This window comes from Carcharhinus amblyrhynchos, chromosome 18 (genome assembly GCF_965287045.1).
Source record: "Carcharhinus amblyrhynchos chromosome 18, sCarAmb.v2.hapA, whole genome shotgun sequence".
Taxonomy (NCBI): domain Eukaryota; kingdom Metazoa; phylum Chordata; class Chondrichthyes; order Carcharhiniformes; family Carcharhinidae; genus Carcharhinus; species Carcharhinus amblyrhynchos.
Genome location: NC_137341.1, coordinates 36,210,348 through 36,233,292, shown reverse-complemented (window position 1 = coordinate 36,233,292; position 22,945 = coordinate 36,210,348). Strand labels below are relative to the sequence as shown.

The window sequence follows — 22,945 nt, the reverse complement described above, 5'->3', positions numbered from 1 at the left end:
ATCACTAGGTAAGACTGTTCTCTACCTGTTGGCGAACACTTCAGCAGTCATGGGCATTCGGCCTCTGATCTTCGGGTAAGCGTCTTCAAAGCGGCCTCATGGCACACAACACCGCAGTTGCTGAGCAGAGACTGATGGCCAAGTTTCGCACACGTGAGGACAGTTTCAATCGGGATCTTGGGTTCATGTCACACTATTTGTAACCCTCATGACTTGCCTGGGGTTGCAAAATCTCGCTTACTGCGCTGTCTGGAGACAATACATATTTCTTTAACCTATGCTTAATACTATCTCCACTCACATGGTCTGCACCTTTTTTAAGACTTGATTAGCTGCAAAAACTTGCATTCTAATCCGTATTCTATAAACTGAGTGTGTGTCTTTACATCCCCTGTTTGTGTTCAGAACTCTCCACTCACCTGATGAAGGATCAGAGGCCCGAAGGCTAGTGGCATTTGCTACCAAATAAACCTGCTGGACTTTGACCTGGTGTTGTGAGATTTCTTACTGTAGATTTATGAAGAACATAGATTTCTAGACTGTAAATGTGTCAAGGGGTATAGTGAAAGCATGGGAGTATGGTGTTGAGATAGAGGATCAGCCATGATCATATTGAATGGCAGAGCAGGCTCAAAGGGCCGAATGCCTACTCCTATTTTCTATGTTCCTATGAAAGAGGGAGTTAGGACAAACAAATCCAGAGCTCCTGGATGACAACGTAGGTAGCAATTAAGATGGACAAGGTAACATCTGATAGAAGTTGTGTAGAAAATTGGCTGAGTGACAGAAAATCAAGAATTGTAGTTAATCAATATGTTTCAGGCTGGAAGAAGGTTTGTAGTGGAGTTCCCCAGGGGTCAGTGTTGAGATCCTTTTCCTAATATGTATTTGTGTCCTAAATGTTCATGTGCAGGGCTCAATTTCAAAATTTTCAGATGATATGGCATTTGTAAGCAGTGTGAATTGTGAGAAGGATAATGTAGAACTTCAAAATGACATGGACAAGTTGGTAGAATGGGTGAACAGGTGGCAGATGAAGTTTAATGCAGAAAAATGTAAAATGGTACATTTTGGCAAAGAGAACATGGAGAAACAATGTAAATTAAAGGGTACAACTGTAAGTGGGGGTACAGGAGCGGAGGGATCTGGATGTATATGTGTATAAGTCATTAAAGGTGATAGGATAGTTGAAAACATGGTTAATAAGGCATACGATATCCTAGGCTTTATTAATAGGAGCATAGAGTACGAGAACAAGGAGGTTATGTTAAATTTGTATACACGGTAATTTGGCCTCAGTTGGAATATTGTGCCCAGTTTTAGGAAGATGTGAAGGCACTGGAGAGAGTAAATTGAAGAAATTAGAACTGTTTTCCTTGGAGAAAAGAAGCCTGAGTGTATGATGGAGGTAGGTTCATTTGAAGCATGCAAAAAGAAAACTGTTTTCTAAAAAGAAAGAAGGTGCAGGATTATGGGGAGAAAGCAGGAGATTGGCCTTAGAACTGATGCAGACATGATGGGCTGAATGCCCTCCTATGCCATAACAATTCTGAGAACTGCTGTTAAGGTTTTCCCCTCCATCCAAACCACTATGGAGCAACACTGACAATCCCTATGGCTGGTGTGGAAAATGGACATGTCACACTGGGGCAGTGGGAGAAAGGATTTGGACTTCCAATGCATTGGACAGGATCTTTACTTTTATTGGCTAAGCTATACCTAAGAGCTCAATGCTGACAATCATTGAAGATGAAGGGAATTTCACTATTACACATTCTGTTTTTACCACTACTCCAGTGACAAGAAAAATAGTTTTTGAGCTTTTATTTATTATGATGTACTGGTTAACGTAGTTGGGATAAGAAATGTTTGAGTTCATCTTCAACAGGGTCACAAAACAAGCAGAGGGAGGAGATTGGGTTGCCATGATATACCCTACCTAATTGTCCCAGCTATTCAGAGCTGTTGTAGATTGCATACTTTTTTTAAATTAATGTACCACAGCAGAAATAATATCCTACGACTTCAGTTTGAAAATCTGGGATATACAACAAAAAAGATCTGGAAACAATGGTGTTGCTTGACTGAGGTGGCTTTATATGAGTAATCATGTCAAGGGCATTTCACTAATCACTGCTTTAATCTCCTGAGTCGCAAACATCATAAGGTAATACAGCTCATTCCAATTAATAAGGACATCGATTTTAAAGGGATGCTTCTGAACATTTGGAAATCTTGATCCTTTCTGTTTCCAAGTTATATTCAGTGGATCTTGGCTGACATAGGCTTGCCTATTCATTTGTCTTTATTTTCATTAATCAAAACAATTGCATTGTTATGTTGCAATCTGTTAACTGCAATTCAGTGGAAATGCAGATAATTATTGGCTTTCATTTTCTGCCCTTGTGTAATGTAAAGATGCAACCTACATTTTAAATGCCAACTTGAAAGCTCTGTGGTGACTGGAGGGTGGAGGTGATGTGAAGAGTACATTTCACATTTGGCAAGAGAAGTTAGGATTGTATTGAGGCTGCGATATGCTTGAGCAAGTCAGGTAACACTAATCACTCAAAACTACAATCCTGCCTTTTAATATCATCTAAAAAATCAAATGTAATCTTGAACAAACATGTAATTACCAGCCTAAAAACATTTAAAAAAGGTTAGATGAAGTTGGATGGGAAGAGGCTCATGTGGAGCATAAACCAGTTTGTTTATTTTTCATTGACTGGATGTGGGTGTCACTGCAAGGTCAGCATTTATTGCCCTTGAAGAAGGTGGTGATATGCTGAATTCGTGAGCTGCTGGAATCCATCTGATGAAGGTACTCCCATGTGCTTCTAGGTTGGGAGTTTCAAGTTTTTCATCCAGTGACAAAGTAATGGCAGTATATTTCCACATTAGAACACTGTGACTGATTATAAGGGCACATTGAGGTGTTGGTGTTCCTAAATGCCTGCTATCCTTGTCCTTCTGGGTTATAGAGGAGGTAGGTTTTGGAGGTGCTGTCATAAAGGTCTTGGTAAGTTGCTGCAGTTAATATTGCAGATGGTACACACTGCAGATACCATGCACGAGTGGCGAAGGAAGTAAATATTTAAGGTGATGGGTGATGTGCCAATCAAATAGGCTGCTTTGTCCTGGATGGTGTCGAGCCTCTTAAGTGTTATTGGAGATGTACTTATCCAGACAAATGGAAAGTATTCCATCACACTACTGATTTTGTGCGCTTATAGAAGATGATGAACAGACTTTGGAGATTTGGGAAGTGAATTACTCAGTATGGAATAGCCAGCCTCTGACCTTTTTGCCAGTGTTTGTGGTTGGTATCTGGGCAGTTGTGACCCCAGGATGATGTTGACGGAAAATTTGTCAATGGTATGCCATTGGATGTTGAGGAAAAGTGATTAGACTTTCTCTTGGAATAATCAACGCCTGGAACTTGCAGGGTGTGAATGTTACGTCGATTCAATGATGAATACTCAATGTAACTTGATAGACAACTTCACAAAGTCTATCCCTTTATAGCATATTAAGGAATCCTGTGGAGCCCTAATTATTAACAATGAAAGCTTAAATAAATTTTAAATATTTAGGCATGTTGTAGCAGTCATGGAACACATTTCATTTCACATCAACTCTCTCTATGAAAGATGTTTCTGTGAGAAAACAATCCATTGTGTGAATGTCTTCTGGTACATAGTAATTTGGGAAAGTTTATTTCTTTTTTGGACATTTCTTGTGCTCAAGTTGGGAGAAGGTGCTAGACACCAGCGTCAGCATAAGAACATAACATAAGAACATAAGAAATAGGAGCAGGAGTAGGCCATCTAGCCCTTCGAGCCTGCCCCGCCATTCAGTAAGATCATGGCTGATCTGTCGTGGCTCAGTTCCACATTCCCACCCTCTCCCCATAACCCTTAATCCCCTCTCTTATCAAAAACCCATCAACCCGCGTCTTAAAAATATTTAGCGAGGTAGCCTCCACCACTTCAATGGGCAGAGAATTCCAGAGATTCACCACCCTTTGAGTGAAGAAGTTCTTCCTCAACTCCGTTCTAAACCGCCCCCCCTTTATCTTGAGGCTGTGCCCCCTAGTCCTACTGTCCTTTCTGAGCGGGAAGAGTCTCTCCACCTCTATCCTATCCATCCCATTCATCATCTTATACGTCTCAATGAGATCTCCCCTCATTTTTCTAAACTCTAACGAGTACAAGCCTAGTTTATTCAGCCTCTCCTCATAGCTCAACCCCCTCAACTCCGGCATCAGCCTAGTAAACCTCCTCTGCACTCCCTCCAAGGCCAAAATATCCTTGCGTAAGTACGGCGCCCAAAACATAGAACATAGAACATTACAGCGCAGAACAGGCCCTTCGGCCCACGATGTTGCGCCAACCAGTTACAAAACAATGACCCACTAACCTAAACCAATCCCTTCTCGTCCATAAACCTATCCACGGATCTCTTAAACGCCCCCAAACTAGGCGCATTTACAACTGCAGCAGGCAGGGCATTCCAATCCCTCACCACCCTCTGGGTAAAGAACCTACCCCTGACATCTGTCCTATAACTACCACCCCTTAATTTAAAGCCATGCCCCCTCGTGCTAGATTTCTCCATCAGAGGAAAAAGGCTATTACTATCCACCCTATCTAAACCTCTAATCATCTTATATGTTTCAATAAGATCCCCTCTTAGCCTCCTCCTTTCCAGCGAAAACAACCCCAAATCCCCCAGTCTCTCCTCATAGGACCTCCCCTCCATACCAGGCAACATCCTGGTAAACCTCCTCTGCACCCTCTCCAAAGCCTCCACATCCTTCCTGTAATGTGGGGACCAGAACTGCACACAGTACTCCAAGTGTGGCCGCACCAGAGTTGTGTACACAGTACTCCACTATAAACATTTTCCATTTGTTATGAAAGACACCCTGTCCAAACTCATTCCTTGCAGAAAAAGGAGACTTTAATCCCATCAGTTCCAGGGATAAAAGGTCAGCAGCTAAGTCCTTGTGTCACTCAGTTCCCTGAAGGATGCGTTGAAGATTCAACAACTTGATTCCTAACTAGAAATGTTCTGTTAATAAGAACAACAAGTTATGATTAGGAATGTGTTGCCTAAAAGGATGATGGAAATAGATTTCAATAGTAACTTTCAAAAGGGAATTGGATATATACTTGAAAAGAGAAAAAATGTAGGGCTATGGGGAAAGAGCACAGGGAATGGGACTAATTGGATAGTGCTTTCAGATCACCAGCACACAGAATGGGCTGGATGGCCTCCTTTTGTGCTATATGATTCTGTTAGAAACCTATTTTACTTTCTTGCTGTGTTAATCATTGGTTCTCTTTTTTTCTGTGATAATTTGTGTGGCGTCCTTCAGGGACTTAAGCAAACAATGTTTAATTTGACAGCACATTGGGTTGACAAAGGTCTAATTGAAAGTCACATGCAAAGCAATGTGACACTCTCCCTGGGTAGTTGACTCCAACTTGGAGTTACAGGAATTAATTCTTCAGAAATTTCAATAATTTAAATAATACTTTCTATAAGTTTCCTGACTTAAATGTGTTTAATCTTACTTTTCAAGGTTTTGCCCATATACATACCATACATTTCGCATATAACGTGCCTGAATGCATGTTCTTTCTCATAGTGCATAATGATGAATGTGACATGGGGATTAATTTCAGTAATCAAAGGATAATGCAACAAAAAGCAGTTTAAATAGTACAAACAGCCAGAGTTCATTTTTTTTGGAATTACACCAGGGCCTTAGCAAACTAAATGTAGTAATGAAATTAACACTTAGCTAAGACAAAGTTACATAACCATGACTGGCTGTGCTGATGTACTCTGTATCAGAACTTAAAGATATTAATATAAAAGAACTATCAAAATAATCAACACGTGATCTGCATTTGATTGATAGGGAACTCTGTAGTATGTATATGTTACTTTATAACTTTTCATATTGGGCTATTGAATCAGCAGTAAAATCTGATTGTTTTAATATTTTCTACCCTATTGCTTTTGTATACTACACCTGTAAAAATGGAAATGGTCACTTTGTAATTTTTGTTTTATTATGTTTTCTTTAGCCCAGCTCCAGCGCGGAGTATGAGCATTCTGAATCTTGCAGAGAGGTCAAATGTTGTCCTACCTCCTCCGGATTATATCTCAGACCCAGTTAAACATCACAACAAGGAAGTGTCATTCCACTCTTACAGCAGTGCCCCGAGCAGAGGAATCATACCCCAACCGGACAATACAAGTTCAGTAAGTACCCATCAAAGATCAAATGTTCCAACCAAAATAACAGTGATTATAAGGCTGTTATTGCATTTACTTCCAGAACTATTGTCACTTGTTTCTTGAAGTCATTTGTCGTGTACCAGTATTACAAAAGCAAAACAAGTTTCTCTGAAATCCCATGCTAAAAACAAAAGCAGTCTCCTATTTATAGGTCATGGCTCAGTGATAGCAGTCTTGCCTCTTAAGTTAGAAAGTTGCAAGTTCGAGCTCCACTCAAAGATGTGAGCACAAAATCATCACTGACCAGAATTCCCATCCTTTCACACATTAATAAGGTGCCACATCAAAGGTTAGCGAGAAAAGTAATGGTATAGGGGATAACATTGACATGGTTTGAAGATTGGTTAGCTAACAGAGTTGAAATAAATAGGTCTCTTTCTGGTTGGCTAGATGTGATGAGTGGTATGCTTAGAGATCAATGCTGGGGCCTCAATGTTTTTACAATTTATAGAAATGACTTGGATGAAGGGACTGAAGTTAGGGTAGTTAAATTTTGCTAATGACACAAAGATAAATAGGAAAATAATTTTGAAGAGGACCTAAGGAGGTTGCAAAGAGACATAGGTTGAGTGAGTGGCAAAAAATCTGGCAAATGGAGTACAATGTGGGCAAATGTGTAATTCTCCATTTTGGCAAGAAGAATAAAAAAGAAGCTCATTAACTAAATGGTGTGAGATTGCAGAGCCCTGAGTTGCAGAGGGATCCAACTGTCCTGATTTGAATTGTAAAAGGCTAGTACTCGGGTACAAGTAATTAGGGAAGTTAATAGAATGTTACTTTTTATTGTGAGGGAAATTGATTACAAAAGTAGAGAGGTTATGCTTCAGTTGTAGAGGATTTTGGTAAGACCACGGGAGAGATCTTAGCATCGTGCCGTACCGGCTATTGGGTGGGGCAAGCCGGTAAGATTGCGAGAGAGCTGGAAAATCAGATTCGCATCTGATTTCTTGCCTTTCACTTGATCTTACTGGCATCAAATATCCCGGGCAATCAGCCTTGCACCCATTTCTGCCACAAGGCTAAATAAATTACTTCAATTTAATTTACAAATACTTGTCATGTGATTAGCGAGCCTGGGAATCGATCGTCTGCACTCACCTGCCTCTGGTTATCTCCGGCAAGAATCACAATTGGTCCCCAGTAACGGGCACCAGACATAATGGCCTTGTCGGTAGAACCGGAAGCCATTGAGTACCCCTCAGGAGGTAAGGGGCAATTGGGACGCCCCATGGGCAGTGCCAGCCTGATCCCCTACATTGTCCACCGAGCACCCTAGCACTTCCCAGTGCGTACCAGGCAGTGCCAAGGGAGCTAGGCTTGAGGAAGTAGGGCCTACTGATGGGGAGCAGATGAGGGGAGGGAGAGGTGGGGGAACACTTGTTGCCACTCTGCATTGCAATCAGTGGGGGGAGAGGAGTCAGTCTGGATGGGGTTGGAGTTGCTGAGGTCCATTTTGTCCAGGTGGGGGTCATGGGGGTCAATTGGTCCAGGTGGAGGGGGTTGCAGGGGTCAATCTGTCTGAGTAGGGGATGTATTGTGATAGGTCACAGGACCCCACAATAGATGGGAGGCAGAGGCCTGCTTTAAGCCACCGAGGTTGTGTGACTGCTTTCTCTGCTGCTCAGAGCAGAGACCTGCACATGTGCATTGATGTCCTCCGCTGATCTCAGCCAGCTTTCCGCTGATTTAAGACCTGCCCCCTCCCCCTTCCTGCGAGAAATGAATTTTGAGGTTTTTTTCTGCTCTTAACTTCAGATATCTAAAATACCAGATTTGGAATCTCCCAAAAAACAGATCAGAAACTTCCTGTTTTCATGCTCATTCTGGACTTAGAATTTTTCTCATAAGATCCTGCACCCCCTCCCAAACATCTGGCGTATCATACACAGTATTGGTCCCTTTTTCTAAGGAACAATGTAAAAGCAGTTCAGAGAAGGTTTACTAGATTAATACCAAGAATGGCTGTGTTGTCTTATGAGGAAAAGTTGGACAGGTTAGTCTTGTATCCATTAGAGTTTAAAAGGGTGAGAGGTGACTTGATTGAAACCTGGATTCCTTAACTAACAAGGGGTGAAAGGTTATTGGGAGTAGGCAGGAATGTGGAGCTGGGATTACAGGCAGTTCAACCATGGTTTTATTGAATGACAGAGCAGGTTTGAAGGGCTGAGTGGCCTACTTCTATTCCTAATTCATATGTTCAGTTGTTCATATATTGCAAGCTGAGGAAGTTGGTGGCCATCAGATCAGAGTTGACCATTTGAGAGTTTCAACTTCCATTACAAATCTATAAAACCAATATTTGAGTTGAATATGTAATTTGCATATTAGGGAGTGCCATAAAACTGCAGCACTGTGTCTGGTGCCTGATTATCCAAATTTAAACAATGATAAAATTGACTTCATGGCTAAGTAATGCATGGCCAAGTAAAAGGAATGTTTTGTTCTTTCCTGTACAGTAAATACAAACAACAGATTTACATAAAATAGAATATATTTTATGCTGATGAAAAGGGAATACTTGACAGTGCATAATTCAATGGATAGAAAGGTTAAAAACTTAATGGACAAGTATCTGATAAAAATAGGATTAAAATATTTTTAAAATCATGGAAAGTGTAGCAAGTTTATTTGAGAGGTGAAAAGTTTATTGAGATGGACATCCATTTTAATGGTGTGGAATGCAGATCCCAGTTCAGTAGCATTGGTACAAAGAACAAAGAAAATTACAGTACAGGAACAGGCCCTTCTGCCCTCCAAGCCTGTACTGACAATGCTGCCCATCTTAATTAAAACGCCGTACGCATCTGGGGACCATATCCCTCTATTCCCATCTCATTCATGTACTTGTCAAGACACCCCTTAAAAGTCACTACCTTATCCACTTCCTCTACCACCTCCGGCAACGAGTTCCAGGCACCCACCACTCTGTGTAAAAAAAAAAAAAAATCTGCCTCGTACATCTCTTTTAAAACTTGCCCCTCACGCCTTAAACCTATGTCCCCTAGTAGTTGACTCTTCCACTCTGGGGGGAAAAAGCTTTTGACCATCCACCCTGTTCATGCATCTCATAATCTTGTAGACTTCTGTCAGGTCTCCCCTCAACATCCATCGCTCCAGTGAGAACAAACCAAGTTTCTCCAACCTCTCCTCATAGCTAATGCCCCCCCATATCAGGCAACATCCTGGTTTAATCTTTTCTGTACCGTCTCCAAAGCCTCCACATCCTTCTGGTAGTGTGGCGACCAGAATTGAACACTATATTCCAAGTGCGGCCTAACTAAGTTTCTATAAAGCAGCAACACGACTTGCCAATTTTTAAACTCAATACCCCGGCCAATGAAGGCAAGCATGCTGTATGCCTTCTTGACTACTTTCTCCACCTGCATTGCCACTTTCAGTGACCTGTGTACCTGTACACCCAGATCCCTTTGCCTATCAATACTCGTAAGGGTTCTGCCATTTACTGTATATTTCTTATCTGTATTAGGCCTATCAAAATGCATTACCTCACATTTGTCTGGATTAACCTCCATCTGCCATCTCCCCACCCAAGTTTCCAACTGATCTATATCCTGCTGTATCCTCATCGCTATCCACAAATCCATCAACCTTTGTGTCGCCTGTAAACTTAATAATCAATCCAGTTACATTTTCCTACAAATCATTTATATATATTACAAACTGCAAAGGTCCCAGCACTGATCCCTGAGGAACACCGCTTGTGACAGCCCTCCATTCAGAAACACACACTTCCACTGCTGCCCTCTGTCTTCTTTGACCTTGCCAGCTCACCTTTGATCCCATGCGACTTCATCTTCTGCACCAGTCTGCCATGAGGGACTTTGTCAAAGGCCTTACTGAAGTCTGTGTAGACAACATCCACTGCCCTACCCTCATCAATCATCTTCGTCACTTCCTCAAAAAATTCCTTCTGATGTATGGTGTTTATAATTAAATAGGCTTTTCTTGCTCTCTTGCCCAGTTCCAGTATCAGCTGAGTATTTGTAAACACGTTACCAACTATAGTGGGTAGTAGGAGTGCTACCCACTACAAGTAGTAGTGGGTAGTACTACTACTTCGAACCCAGGTCCCTGGTGATGTGATTCCTGGCTTCGGTCACTGCGTGGTGTTTGCGCATTCTCTCCGTGACTACTTGGGTTTCCTCTGGGTGTTCCAGTTTCTTCCCATATTCTGAAAGATTTGCTGGCTAGGTGCATTGGTCCAAACTGGACTGTGGCAACTATTTCACAGTTATTTCATTGCAGTGTTAATGTAAGCCTTACTTGTGACTAATAAATAAAACTTTAAGACACAGAGCTAGAAATGTGAAATATTTCAGCGAGAGTTGACTTCAGTGAAACACAAAGTAATTCTCTGTTCACACCTAAGTAGTTTTAATTGGGCTGAATTCTGAGTTGATTCTAGGTTTTACTTTTAAAAGATTAGGTTACATTTTCTGCCCCTCTTCAGGTCAATTTGCATCATGCTCCTGCCTGGAGGGCTGGTAGACATATTTATAACCAAAACTAGTTGGTTACAAACCATTAGGAAGTTCTTTACACATTGATGTGAAAACCACAATATTTGGGCTCTGTTTAATGACTTTTATATTCTCATGTGTCATAATTAGAAGCAGCAGCTGCTCATTACCCATGCTATTTTCAGTAACTGCATTATGGTATTTTTACATCCAGAGGACAAATTGAAAATGTAATTTTGCTCAAAACAAAAAATTAAAAACTAGGACACTAAATGTATTTTTTAATTTGATAAAAGTAATATCTCGTCCAGAGAAAGGGTTATTTTAAAGTTTTTAATCAAAGGTTATCCATTCCTTTTCCAACTTGTCATCAGCTTATTTTTTTTCTTAATCCTTGGAATGTAAGTGATGCTGGCAAGGCCAGCATTTATTGTCCATCCATAATTACCCATGATTCAGTGATGGTGCTTCACCTTATTGAACTGCTGCGCTGGTGTAGTTGCACTCAGTGCTGTTATGGAGGGAGTTTCAGGATTTTGACTCAGCAACAATGAAGAAACAGTAATAATGGTATTTGGCTTGGGGAGGAATTTGGTAGTGTGTGTGTCTAAGCCCTTGACCTTCCAAGTGGTAGCGGTTACAGGAATGGAAACTGCTGTCATATGCGTCTTGGCAAGTTGCTGCATGTGTTAAATGTAGGTTGTGTGGTCTACATTTTCTTGAGTAACTGTGGTCTGACTCCAGAAGATTACTACAAACTTCTTTACTTATGCTACTAGTTAGTTGCACACCCCTTGAGTACAGACTTTTCCATCTGCCATACAGTCTTTTGCATTTGATTGCTGTTGTCACTGTTGCATCATGATATACATTACTAATTACCAAAACTATTTAATTAACCCATCATACTATATCACCCCTAAGTATAATATCAACTACTTTAATTGTTTAATAATAATGTGCAAACTCCACATTATCTCTACCCTACCACCATCTCCCATCAATGTTCACAATTAAATCTTTGTGGTGTCATCACAACTTTCCTTGATCTTGTTTTGAACAATGGAGATGGTGGTCTTTAACTGGGTCAGTGGATGAGTCAGCATTTTGCATTATGTATCCTTCAGACCTTCATTTCAAATCATAGTAATGAAATACCTGCATTCTCAAAAGCACCAATGCTATCAGGGCATTTTTGTTTCCTCAAAGGGTCTCCTGGTGTTTGAATGAGATAGGAAGACTGATGTCCGTTTCTTTGAAGGACTGTGCTTTCAGATATATAGTCCCAAATCCAGATCTTCTGATCTGATATTGAGGGTACTAGATTCTTTGCTTTATGACTGGTGTTATACCAATTCTTCTGCTTTTCACATGCGCCATTTTCCATGTTGCTCACTCTCTTTTGTCAGCTACAGTAATGTTGGATTTACATGTTCTATTGCAGCAAAGAGACAGCCATCAACTCATGAACAGTTTCACAGGTGAAAACCCATCAGCTTAAGTTGTAGGTCTACGGTGCGCCAGGGTTGAATATAGAGCATCAGCTGTGGCCGGTGATTGCCATCACATACACAGGAAGTGTGTTGGTAACATAACAACCAAGCCTGAACTTTTGGATGCATTGGGGGATTTTAATGATTTCTGTGGAATTCAAAAGGGTGATTAATTGTTTATGGAAAGGTAATTGTTTAGAAAGACAAACCCATCAGGTAGTTGGAGAATCTCTCCAGTGCCCATATCACTGCAAAGCTTTTTTGTCCATGGTTGTATAGCATTGCTTTGTTTCTATCGATGCTCTGGAGGTGAAGTATACAAGTTTTATGTTGCCATTCTTTTGGACTTGAATGAGGATGCATTAGCAAGCATTATTGTGGACAGCGTTGGATCATAATGTGCTAGTATATATATCGTTTTTGTGCCAAAATGCATTGGTCTGTTCACTGGCCCATGAGTAAAACATCTCTTAATAGATTCGGTGATGGTAGCTAAACTTTGAATAAAATTGTCACCTAATTGACCATTCCGAGGAACCTCTGGACATTGATCACACCCACAGGTTGTGGAAAGTCACTGTTGGCTTTTGTTCTGAGAGTCTGCCATATGCCCTGTCTTTGAATGTCCCCCAAGAATTTGATAGTTTTGGCAAATTTGATATTTTTGGCAAATTCACAATTCACATTTAAGATGAGACCTGCCTCTTGTAAGGCTTTGAAACCCTTTGAACACTTGCTCTTGTCTTGTGGCTTCATGGACAGAGATGTCATCTATGTGGTAAATGTTTGCCTTCTAGAATATTGGATGTGGTTTGCTGAAATACCTCCAGAGCTGATATCCCAAAAGTAAGATGATTAAAACAGACGCAACCGAACAGCATAATAAAGGTTAGCAGTCTGGACTCTTTGTCAAGGGGTATTTGCCAAAACTTGCTATTAGGGTCAAGTTTAGTTAAGAGGATACTGTTGGCAAGTTTTGTCAAGCTGTCATCCACTGACACCTTGGGATGGATTTCTCTCTTGACTGCTTTGTTTAATTGAATAAGGTCAATGCAAAGCCAAAGCTGACCAGTCAGTTTGGGACTGTGACAAGCCCTAAACTCCACTGGGTTGTCTCTGTGATGGGTGTTATGACACCTCAATGTAACATTCTGTCAAGGCTCTCTTTAATCTTTGGCAGCAGTGGATATGGTACCCTCCTGGGTGTAAATTGGCATATTGGAAGCATGGTATTCATGCCTGAGCTTACCAAGCCTCTGAAGAGTTGGCGGAATTCTTGGTGGAAAATAGTCCAATTGTCCTGTTGTAGAATATTGTCCACTTCTTGCAGAGTTCCCTGTTGTATACATACATTTCTACTGAATAAAGAGATGCTTTGTGCAAGATATAGAGGATTTCTGTGATCTGTCGTCCCTTGTGGTGAAAGGTGGCAATGATCTAGCTATTTATTTGCAGATTCGTTCCGCCTAGACCTTGAAGATTAATGTTTGATAGCGGGAGTGGAGTTGCGTTACGCCATGCCAAATGATCAGCCAGTATTGAAACTCAAGCTCCAATGTCCAGCTTAAATGTAAAACCTTCAACTTACAGACTAAAAGTCTTATCCATGGTCCTTTATTTCTCCAAGGAAATCTGTGACAGTATTTGCTTATACCCAATATTTTGAGTGATTTGTGTGTCATTTTTTCTGTTGCTTTCTTCCCTTAGTGGGGCTTTTAAATTCACAGAACCACTTTAAGTGTCCTGTCTTCTTGCATTGGAAGCACTCTTTGCCCCCTGCTAGGCAATCTTGCTATCTGGACTGCTGCTTTGCACTGTAACATAAGCATCTTAGGATGGCTGCCATAGAGTTTCCCATCCTTTAGCGGTTTTTGAATGCGTGGGGTAGCTGTCTTTGAGCCTGAACAAGTGTCAGACATGTCTGAAGCCTTGATGTGTCGATGGATGAGAGGCCGATTTCCCAAGTTCAGCCTGCCTAGTGTATTGAACCAATCGATACAGTGTAAGTTAAACTTTTGTCTGCAAAACATCAGACAGCTCTTCATTGCAGACTGGGATGACGTACAGTCATGAACAAGTTTGTGCTTCAGTGCCCCATACTGGCAATAATTAGCTAACTTATATAGGTCAGTAAGAAAAATTTCAACAGATTCCCCTGGTCTTTGATCTCTGCAATGTACTCACTTGACAACAAGCTTCTGTTTCAAAGTAAAATAGACATTGAATGCTTTTAGGACAGCTTTGAAGACTGTGGTGATCTCTTCTACCCTGTTTCTCTGGATGTTGTAAACAATAGGCTCTACAGCTTAGAGGAATTAAGTTATTTGGTGGTTTCTGTTCTTTGATCCTCAGTACCTTTTCTCTCCATGACTTCCAATTTTGGTCTCTCTGCAAGCCCTTGTGGCTTTCAGATGGGTTGGGTAATGGTATTGACTGCTTGCCCAGTGATTACATGGCTGCTGCTTTCCTTTGTGATTCCCCCATAGATTTTCAGACTTTTGCTTCTAATAAATTTTCTTCCATTTTCTTGCCATGGGTGCTGTGTTGATGGGACCAACCCTTCATTAGATTGGTGTCAGTAACGCTGCTACTATGTTACGTATTGCTTGCATGGTCTTGCGTGCTAATTTGAGTACCTGGTTTGACTCTGGGAGGTTACTTCAAACTGCTTTATTTACACTGTCCACCCATATACATGATGAGCCACTAATTATGTTCATCCCTCTTCAGTACTGATTATTTCATCTGGTGTACAGAGTCTCTAGCACCTGGATGCTATTCTTAATGTTATGGATCACTAATTCATTGCCAAAAAATTCTACTAATCCATTATGTTGCAGTGTGTGTTGTGAACGCTACCACTGTGTGCAGTTAGTGGATGGGGTGAATATTTTGGATGTTGGATGGGTTGCCATTCAAGTTGGCTGCTTGGTCTTGAATGATCTCAAGCTTCAGTGGTGTTTTTGGAACTGCACTGATCCAGCCAAGTGGAGATAGTGCCATCACGTTTGTGACTTGTGCCTTGCAGATGATGGACAGTCAGAGAGATGAGTTACTTACCTTAGAAGTAGGCACATGATCTGCTATTACAACCACAGCATTTATGTGGGCGGTCCGGTTAAGTTTCTGGTCAATGGTAAGATTGGTCAGAATATTTAAAAAAAAGCAAAGAAGGACTAAAAGAAGAATCATAGAGAAATCACAGTATGAGAGAAAGCTAGCTAGAAATATAAAAACAGATAGTAAGAGTTTCAGAAGGTATTTAAAAAGGAAAAGAGCAAGTAAAATGAGTGTTGTCCTCCAGAGTGTGTGTCTGGGGAATTAATAATGTAAAATAAGGAAATGGCAGATGAATTGAACAGATATATTGCATTTGGTTTCACTATAGAGGGTATAAGTAATATACCAGAAAGAATTGTGAACTGTGAGGTGAAAGGGAGGGAGGAGCTTAAAACAATTTAAATCACCAGGGAAAGGACACTGATAAAATTATTAGAACTAAAGCCTGACAGTTGACCAGGTTCTGATAGACTTCATCCTAGGGCCTTAAAATAAGTGATTGTTGACATAATAGATGCACTGGTTGCATTTTTATAAAATACCCTAGATTCTAGCAAGATTACATCAGATTGGAAAATAGCACACCTTCAATTCAGGAAAGGAGGGAGGCAGAAAGTGAGAACCTATAGATCAGTTAGCTTAACATCTGTCATTGGGAAAAAGCTAGACAAGAATTGTCTTCCTTAGAAGATGATTAAGGACGTTGTCTTTGAGAAAATGTTAGAATCTATTATTAAGGAAGTTATAGCACAGAACTTAGAAAATCTGAATGCAATCGGGCAGAATCAACATGGTTTTGTGAAAGGGAAATAGTGTTTGATTAATTTATGGAGTTCTTTATGGAAGTAACAAGCAATGCAGATAAAGGGGAACTTGTAAATTTGGTGTACATTGATTTCTAGAAGACATTTGACAAGGCTCCAAATCAAACATAATACATGAAATAAGAGCACATGGTGTGGATAACTGGGGAGAGGCATGTGGTACGTAGTAACATAGAGGATTGGTTAGCTTAACAGGAAGCAGAATATGCATTAATGTTTTTTTTTGGGTTAGCAAAATATAATGAGTGCCATAGGGATCAGTGCTAGAAACTCAATTATTTACCATCTGTATCAATGACTTGGATGAAAAGTGTGGTTGCTAAATTTGCTGATGACACAAGGTACGTAGGAAAGTAATTTATGAAGAGAACAAAATGAGTGGGATTTTATGATCTTGTTTGGGCAAGATCATAAAATCCTGCCCGAGACCAACGGAGATTTCCATTCTGCGAGCGTCACCCATCCCAATTCTGGGCCAGGCAGGATGGTAAAATTCCAGCAAAGGGATATTGATAGGTTAAGTGAGCAGGCAAAAAATTGGCAGATGAAGTATAATGTGGGAAAATGTGAATTTGTCCATTTCGACAAGATGTTATTTAAATAGAGAGAGATTTCTATAGTATAGAAAAACCTGGAAATGTTAACATGCACATACAGCAGGTAATTAGGGAGGCAAATGGAATGTTGTTTATTGCAAGATGAATAGAATATAAAAGTAGAGATTGGTAAGACCATAGTAGAGCACTATGCACAGTTTTGGTCTCCTCAATTAAGAAAATATATAATTGCATTAGAATCAACTGAGAAAGTTCAGTGGACTGATTCCTGGGATGGGGTGCTCTATCTTATGAGGAAAGGTTGGACAGGTTGGGCATGTGTTTATTGGAGTTTAGAAGAATGAGAGATTATCTTTAAGATCCTGAGAGGACCTGACATGGTGGATGCTGAAAGAATGTTTTGCCTTGTGGGAAAGCATAGAACTAGGGGTCACAGTTTAATAATAAGACATCTCCCAATTAAGATGGAAAGGGGGAGAATTTCTATGGAACTCCCTTTTGTAGAGAGCCATGGAGGTAAGGTTGTCGGATATTTTTAAGGCAGAGGTAGATAGATTTTTGACTAAGAAGTAGGAGCAGGCAGGGAAGTAGAGTTTTCTTTAAAAGTTTATTTATTAGTGTCACAAGTAGGCTTACTGCAATGAAGTTACTGTGAAAATCCCCTAGTCACCACACTCCAGCACCTGTTCAGGTACACTGAGGGAGAATTTTAGCATGGCCAATACACCTAACCAGCATGTCTTTCAGACTGTTGGAGGAAACCGGAGCACCCAGAGGAAACCCATGCAAACATGGGGAGAACGTGCGGACTCCGCACAGACAGTGACCCAAGCTGGGAGTTGAACGTGGGGCCCTGGCACTGAGAGGCAACAGTGCTAATCACTGTACCACCATGCTTCCTCCCTCCCTCCCTCCCACAATTGGATCAACCATGATCTTATCGAATGGTGGAGCAGGTTCGAGAGGCTGAATGGCTTACTTCTGCTCCTAATTCATAAGTTCATATGGTCATTACATTGTAATGCAAATGTTACTTTTCAGCCCAAACCAGAATGTTGTCCTGGTCTTGTTGCATGTGAGCACGGATTGCTTTGTTATCTAAGGAGTTGTGAATGGTACTAATTAGTGTACAATCATCTGCTGATTGCTCACTATATGATCAATCCTGTCAATACCATCACAGACATACCATAAATGACAGGTAGATTGATGAAGTTAAAGTCAAGTAGGCTTTTACCTCTGAACACCTATTGCAGACCCAGTCTGGTAGATATGTTTTTCAGAACTTTAAAAGTCTGGTCAGTAAAGGCGCTACTGAACCACTCTGAGGTGATGGGCACTCATGGAGAAATAATGCAGCAACTTGGATTTTATCTTCAAGTTACTCTGCATACAGTTCAATAGAGATACAAACTCCTCATGATTCTCCCCCACCTCAACTGTTCCAGCTGCGACCATTTCTCTCTTGAAGGTTGAGCCAATAGTCACCGCGTGCCTTTAATAAGGCAATTTAATTTAATAGCGCAATTGCCAAAGCATGTACTTCTTTGATACCTTTGATGTGCTATGTCCTGTCCCGTCACCAGAACAGACCCAGGGATTGGACATTAATTGTAAGGTATGATTTGGTGACTATAGATGTGTCAAACTGTGGCTCAACTACTCTGGGACAGCTCTCCCAATTTTGACCCAGTTCACAGGTGTTAATAGAAACATAGAAAAACTACAGCACAATACAGGCCCTTCGGCCCACAAGTTGTGCTCAACATGTCCCTGCCTTAGACATTACTAGGCTTACCAGAACCCTCTATCTTATTAAGTTCCATGTACTTATCTAAAAGTCTTTAAAAGACCCTATCGAATCCGCCTCCACCACTGTTGCCGGCAGCCTATTCCACGCACCCACCACTGAGTGAAAAACTTACCCCTGACATCTCCTCTATACCTACTCCCCAGCAGCTTAAACCTGTGTCCTCTTGTGGCAACCATTTCAGCCCTGAGAAAAAGCCTCTGACTATCCACTCGATCAATACCGCTCAACATCTTATACACCTCTATCAGGTCACCTCTCATCCTTCGTCTCTCCAAGGAGAAAAGGCCGAGATCCCTCAACCTATCCTCGTAAGGCATGTTCCCCAATCCAGGCAACATCTTTGTAAATCTCCTCTGCACCTTTCTATGGCTTTCACATCCTTCCTGTAATGAGGCGACCAGAACTAAGCACAGTACTCCAAATGGAGTCTGACCATGGTCCTGTATAGCTGCAACATTATCTCTCGACTCCTAAACTCAATTCCTCGATTGATGAAGGCCAGTACACCATACGCCACCTTAACCACAGCTTTAACCTACGCAGCTGCTTTGAGTGTCCTATGAACTCGGACCCCAAGATCCTTCTGATCTTCCACACTGCCAAGAATCCATTAATATTGTATTCTGCCATCCTATTTGATCTGCCAGAATGAACCACTTCACACTTATCTGGGTTGAACTCAATCTGCCATTTCTCTGCCCAGTCTTGCATCCTGTCAATGTCTCGCTGCAACTTCTGACATCCGTCCACACTATCCACAATACCTCCAACCTTTGTGTCAACAGTAAACTTACCAACTCATCCCTCCACTTCCTCATCCAGGTCATTTATAAAACTCAAACAGTAAGGGTCCCAGAACAGATCCCTGGGGCACTCCACTGGTGACTGACCTCCATGCAGAATGTGATCCATCTAAAACCACTCTTTGCCTTCTGTGGGCAAGCCAGTTCTAGATCCACAAAGCAATGTCCCCTTGGATCCCACGCCCCCTCGCTTTCTCAATAAGCCTTGCATGGGGAACCTTATCAAATGCCATGCTGAAGTCCATATATACTACATCTACTGCTCTTCCTTCATCAATGTGTTTAGTCACATTTTCTTATCAGGCTTGTAAGATTATGATCTGCCTTTGACAAAGCCATGTTGACTACTCTTAATTGTATTTACCTCTCCAAATGTTCATAAATTCTGCCTCTCAGGATCTTCTCCATCAACTTACCAACCGCTGTGGTTAGACTCGCTAGTCTGTAATTTCCAGGGCTATCTCTACTCCCTTTCTTGAATAAAGGAATAACATCCGCAATCCTTTGGAACTTCTCCCATCTCCACTGATGATGCAAAGATCATCGCCAGAGGCTTAGCAATTTCCTCCCTTGCCTCCCACAGTAGCCTGGGGTACATCCCATCTGGTCCTAGCGACTTATCTAACTTGATGCTTTTCAAAAGCTCCAACATATCCTCTTTCTTAATATCTACACTATATAATGAGGAGGCTTTTACAGTGTGCCTAGGTGCCTAAATCATTGCTAAGTGGTTTCTCTAGTTTTATTATTCTTCAAACTTTCTGCAGTAGTTTGATGCAACTGAGTGACTTGCTGAGCCATTTCAGAGTCAACAGCATTGCTATAGACGTGGAGCTACATGTAGGCCAGACTGGTTAAGGATGGGCTCCTTTGAATGGTATTAATAAATAAATGGTACTAATGGTATTAGTAAACAGGTGGGTTTTTTATGATGGGCTGGTGGTTTTGTGATCATTATTGATAAGATTAACATTAACATTCTAGATTTATTAATAATTAAAATTCCCTAACTGCCTGTTGCCATATTATTATTTGAACTCACGTTTCCAGAACATTAATCTGCACTTTTACATTATTAGTTAGTGGCATTGCCACTATGCTATCATACCCTTCAACTTTCAGCTTTCAAGTTGTGCATTTTTCTGTAAAATAGACAAAATATTTGAAAGGTAATGTACTGCAAAGTAGAATTGGAAAAATGCACATTTTGATCTAAATTATATGACATCTTAAGATAAAGTCAAATGCTATTCTAAAGGAGTGTGATGGAAATCGATGTAGTTCTCCCTAATTTAACTGCGGTTATCATAAAGAATAGAACTTCCACTTGCACTCAGGCAAGTTCCTGCTTCTGGTTATGATTAATTATGGTAGTGTAGGATCCTTTGAAATGGCAAACAACATAGGAGTAAATTTGGTCTTTGGCAGCAGCCTTAATAGGCTTGTAGCGAATAGGCAGCCTGTTGTACATTACACCAACTTATACTTTCTATTGATTTGGAAAATATCATCAAGATTTTAAATTTTAAACCACATAAAAATGACAAGTCTAGGAAAAGAATCTCTAAAGAGTTTGAACTAACATCTTGTGAACTTCAGCAAATAGAAGATGGGCACAGTAAAAGTATCTTCTGATAATTCTCAGTGAGCTTGTTTCAGGTTGCTGGCATAGCCCCTGTCCCCCAATTTGCTTTGTGCCAGAAAGAAAAATAAAACATTAGTAGCAAAGCCAATTCATGATGACAATCTTCACCAAGCTGTTGGGGAACTGATGGTCTGAGACTTCAAAAAGAAAATAATGTTGGTAGAACTTCCCAGTAGCCAATTGAAGAATGATACTGTTCTCAGCTTAACAGTTCTCAGGGATAATGAATAATGTACACTACCATATGCATCAAAGCCTCAATCTTCACCTTTCATCTAAATTCTTTGGTCTTTGCATCAAATGAAGGATGAATGACCTCCCCCAGACTTCTGTACTGCTGAGAGTCGGCTGTTTAAGAAGATGATCTGAAAACTACTTTATTTTTGGGGTTTTTTTCTCTTTTTAGTTCCTCTCCCTTCCTTGTACCACACCCCAACCCAGTGTTTAATTTCCATCGACCAAGATTCTGAGGTCAATTGTAGCTTTCATTCAGCAAAAATCCAGGGTACAAACATTAGGATCTTACAAGTTTGTACATTTTAGCTACTCATTGTGCAAGCTTACTGAGCCATCTAGGACCTTATTGGTTTATATCTTTGCTTGCCAACCATTTCCAAAGTTTGTTTTTTACTTGCTACTATCTACTCCTTCACAACTACCGTGACCTGACAACTCTTTAAATCAGGTATTGCCAATGTACAGTGACTTGGAACATTCTGATGATGCCCAAACCTGCTATACATGTTGCAGTTGCCAATATTTAATGCTGCTATAAACTTGCTGTCCTCGTTTTTGTCTTTTTACATTCATCACTGCACGAACCAGGAATGGATTAAAAAAACTATATTAATTTGAAGCAGAATAGCAGCATTCAGATTTTATTACCAGATTGAGAATAACCCGGTACTTAGGAGTAGAGGACCTGGTTATCAGCACATATAATTCCTTGAATGCCAGTAAAAACAATTCATGCTTGAAGGAAGTCTGATTTCGATTTTAGGAGACAAAATAACTGGAATCTAGCTTTGGATTTTTATCAACAAATTATTTTTAAACCAGTCTTCATATTTAGTTTGTTTTCAACTATTTGTTCAGTCCAGATATGAAATTAAAAACAAATCTGCTGTGGTAAGCAGTGTAATTATTCTGGAGTTTGGGACCAAAAGATTTGGTGTGTTTTTCTGTAGGTTGCCACAACATGAAACACTCCACATTCCCGTCTCTGCCCCTACCATAGAACCTCATCTCAGATGGGGAGCATTCTGTCCGTTAGAATAGAAAGAAACTGAACTCAATCAGTACCCATGTCAAGAGAAACAAAATGGCTAGACTGAGAACTTATAGGCTATATTCAAACTTTGACTTTGAGGTTTAAGCTGCACGCTATTGGGACATGGAGAAAGTATGGAGAAAGCGAATTAGTTTCATTCGTATTGACATGAATACTTTTTCAACAAGTACGTATAAATCTATTAAAGTATTGCCATTACAAATTTCTGTGTAAATTATTCAGGTTTGCCTTGCACAAATTTTCTGAATACACCCGGAAAAAATAAATTATGTACATATTATGGATAAAACTGTGGCTGTCCTTTCAATCTGGAGTGGTGAGTAGATTAAAGTGTTGGCAATCAGTTGTCTCCAAATGCAATTTGACATAGATTTGCAGTCTCACTGAGAAGGATAATTAGTGCAGTAAGATATAGAATTTCTCACTTGTATAAGAAATGCGTTTTTGAGGCATTTTTATGAGAAGAGAGCATGGGGTTGATTTGTCCTGTGTATGACCTAAAAATGCTTTATGCTGACATTGAGTACCCAAAATAGAAATTCTCCCAAGTGCCGACATTACTCGTCTGGAGCATGCAAATTTCACAAGAAATATAAAATGTTCACAAGCATCACTCTACACATGCGAATGACCCTCGCAAGAGGGAACACCCTTGCATTGTTT

General features: G+C 40.5%; 1 protein-coding gene across 1 annotated transcript in view; it reads left to right on the top strand.

The window, feature by feature from the left end:
• Positions 1-22,945, top strand: part of LOC145355039 (BAR/IMD domain-containing adapter protein 2-like 1) — a 132,201-nt gene that overhangs the window by 94,641 nt on the left and 14,615 nt on the right. Inside the window, exon 12 of the mRNA XM_080206826.1 lies at positions 6,102-6,279. Within this exon, the coding sequence (XP_080062952.1) occupies positions 6,102-6,279 (178 nt within the window). The remainder of the gene's footprint in view (positions 1-6,101; positions 6,280-22,945) is intronic.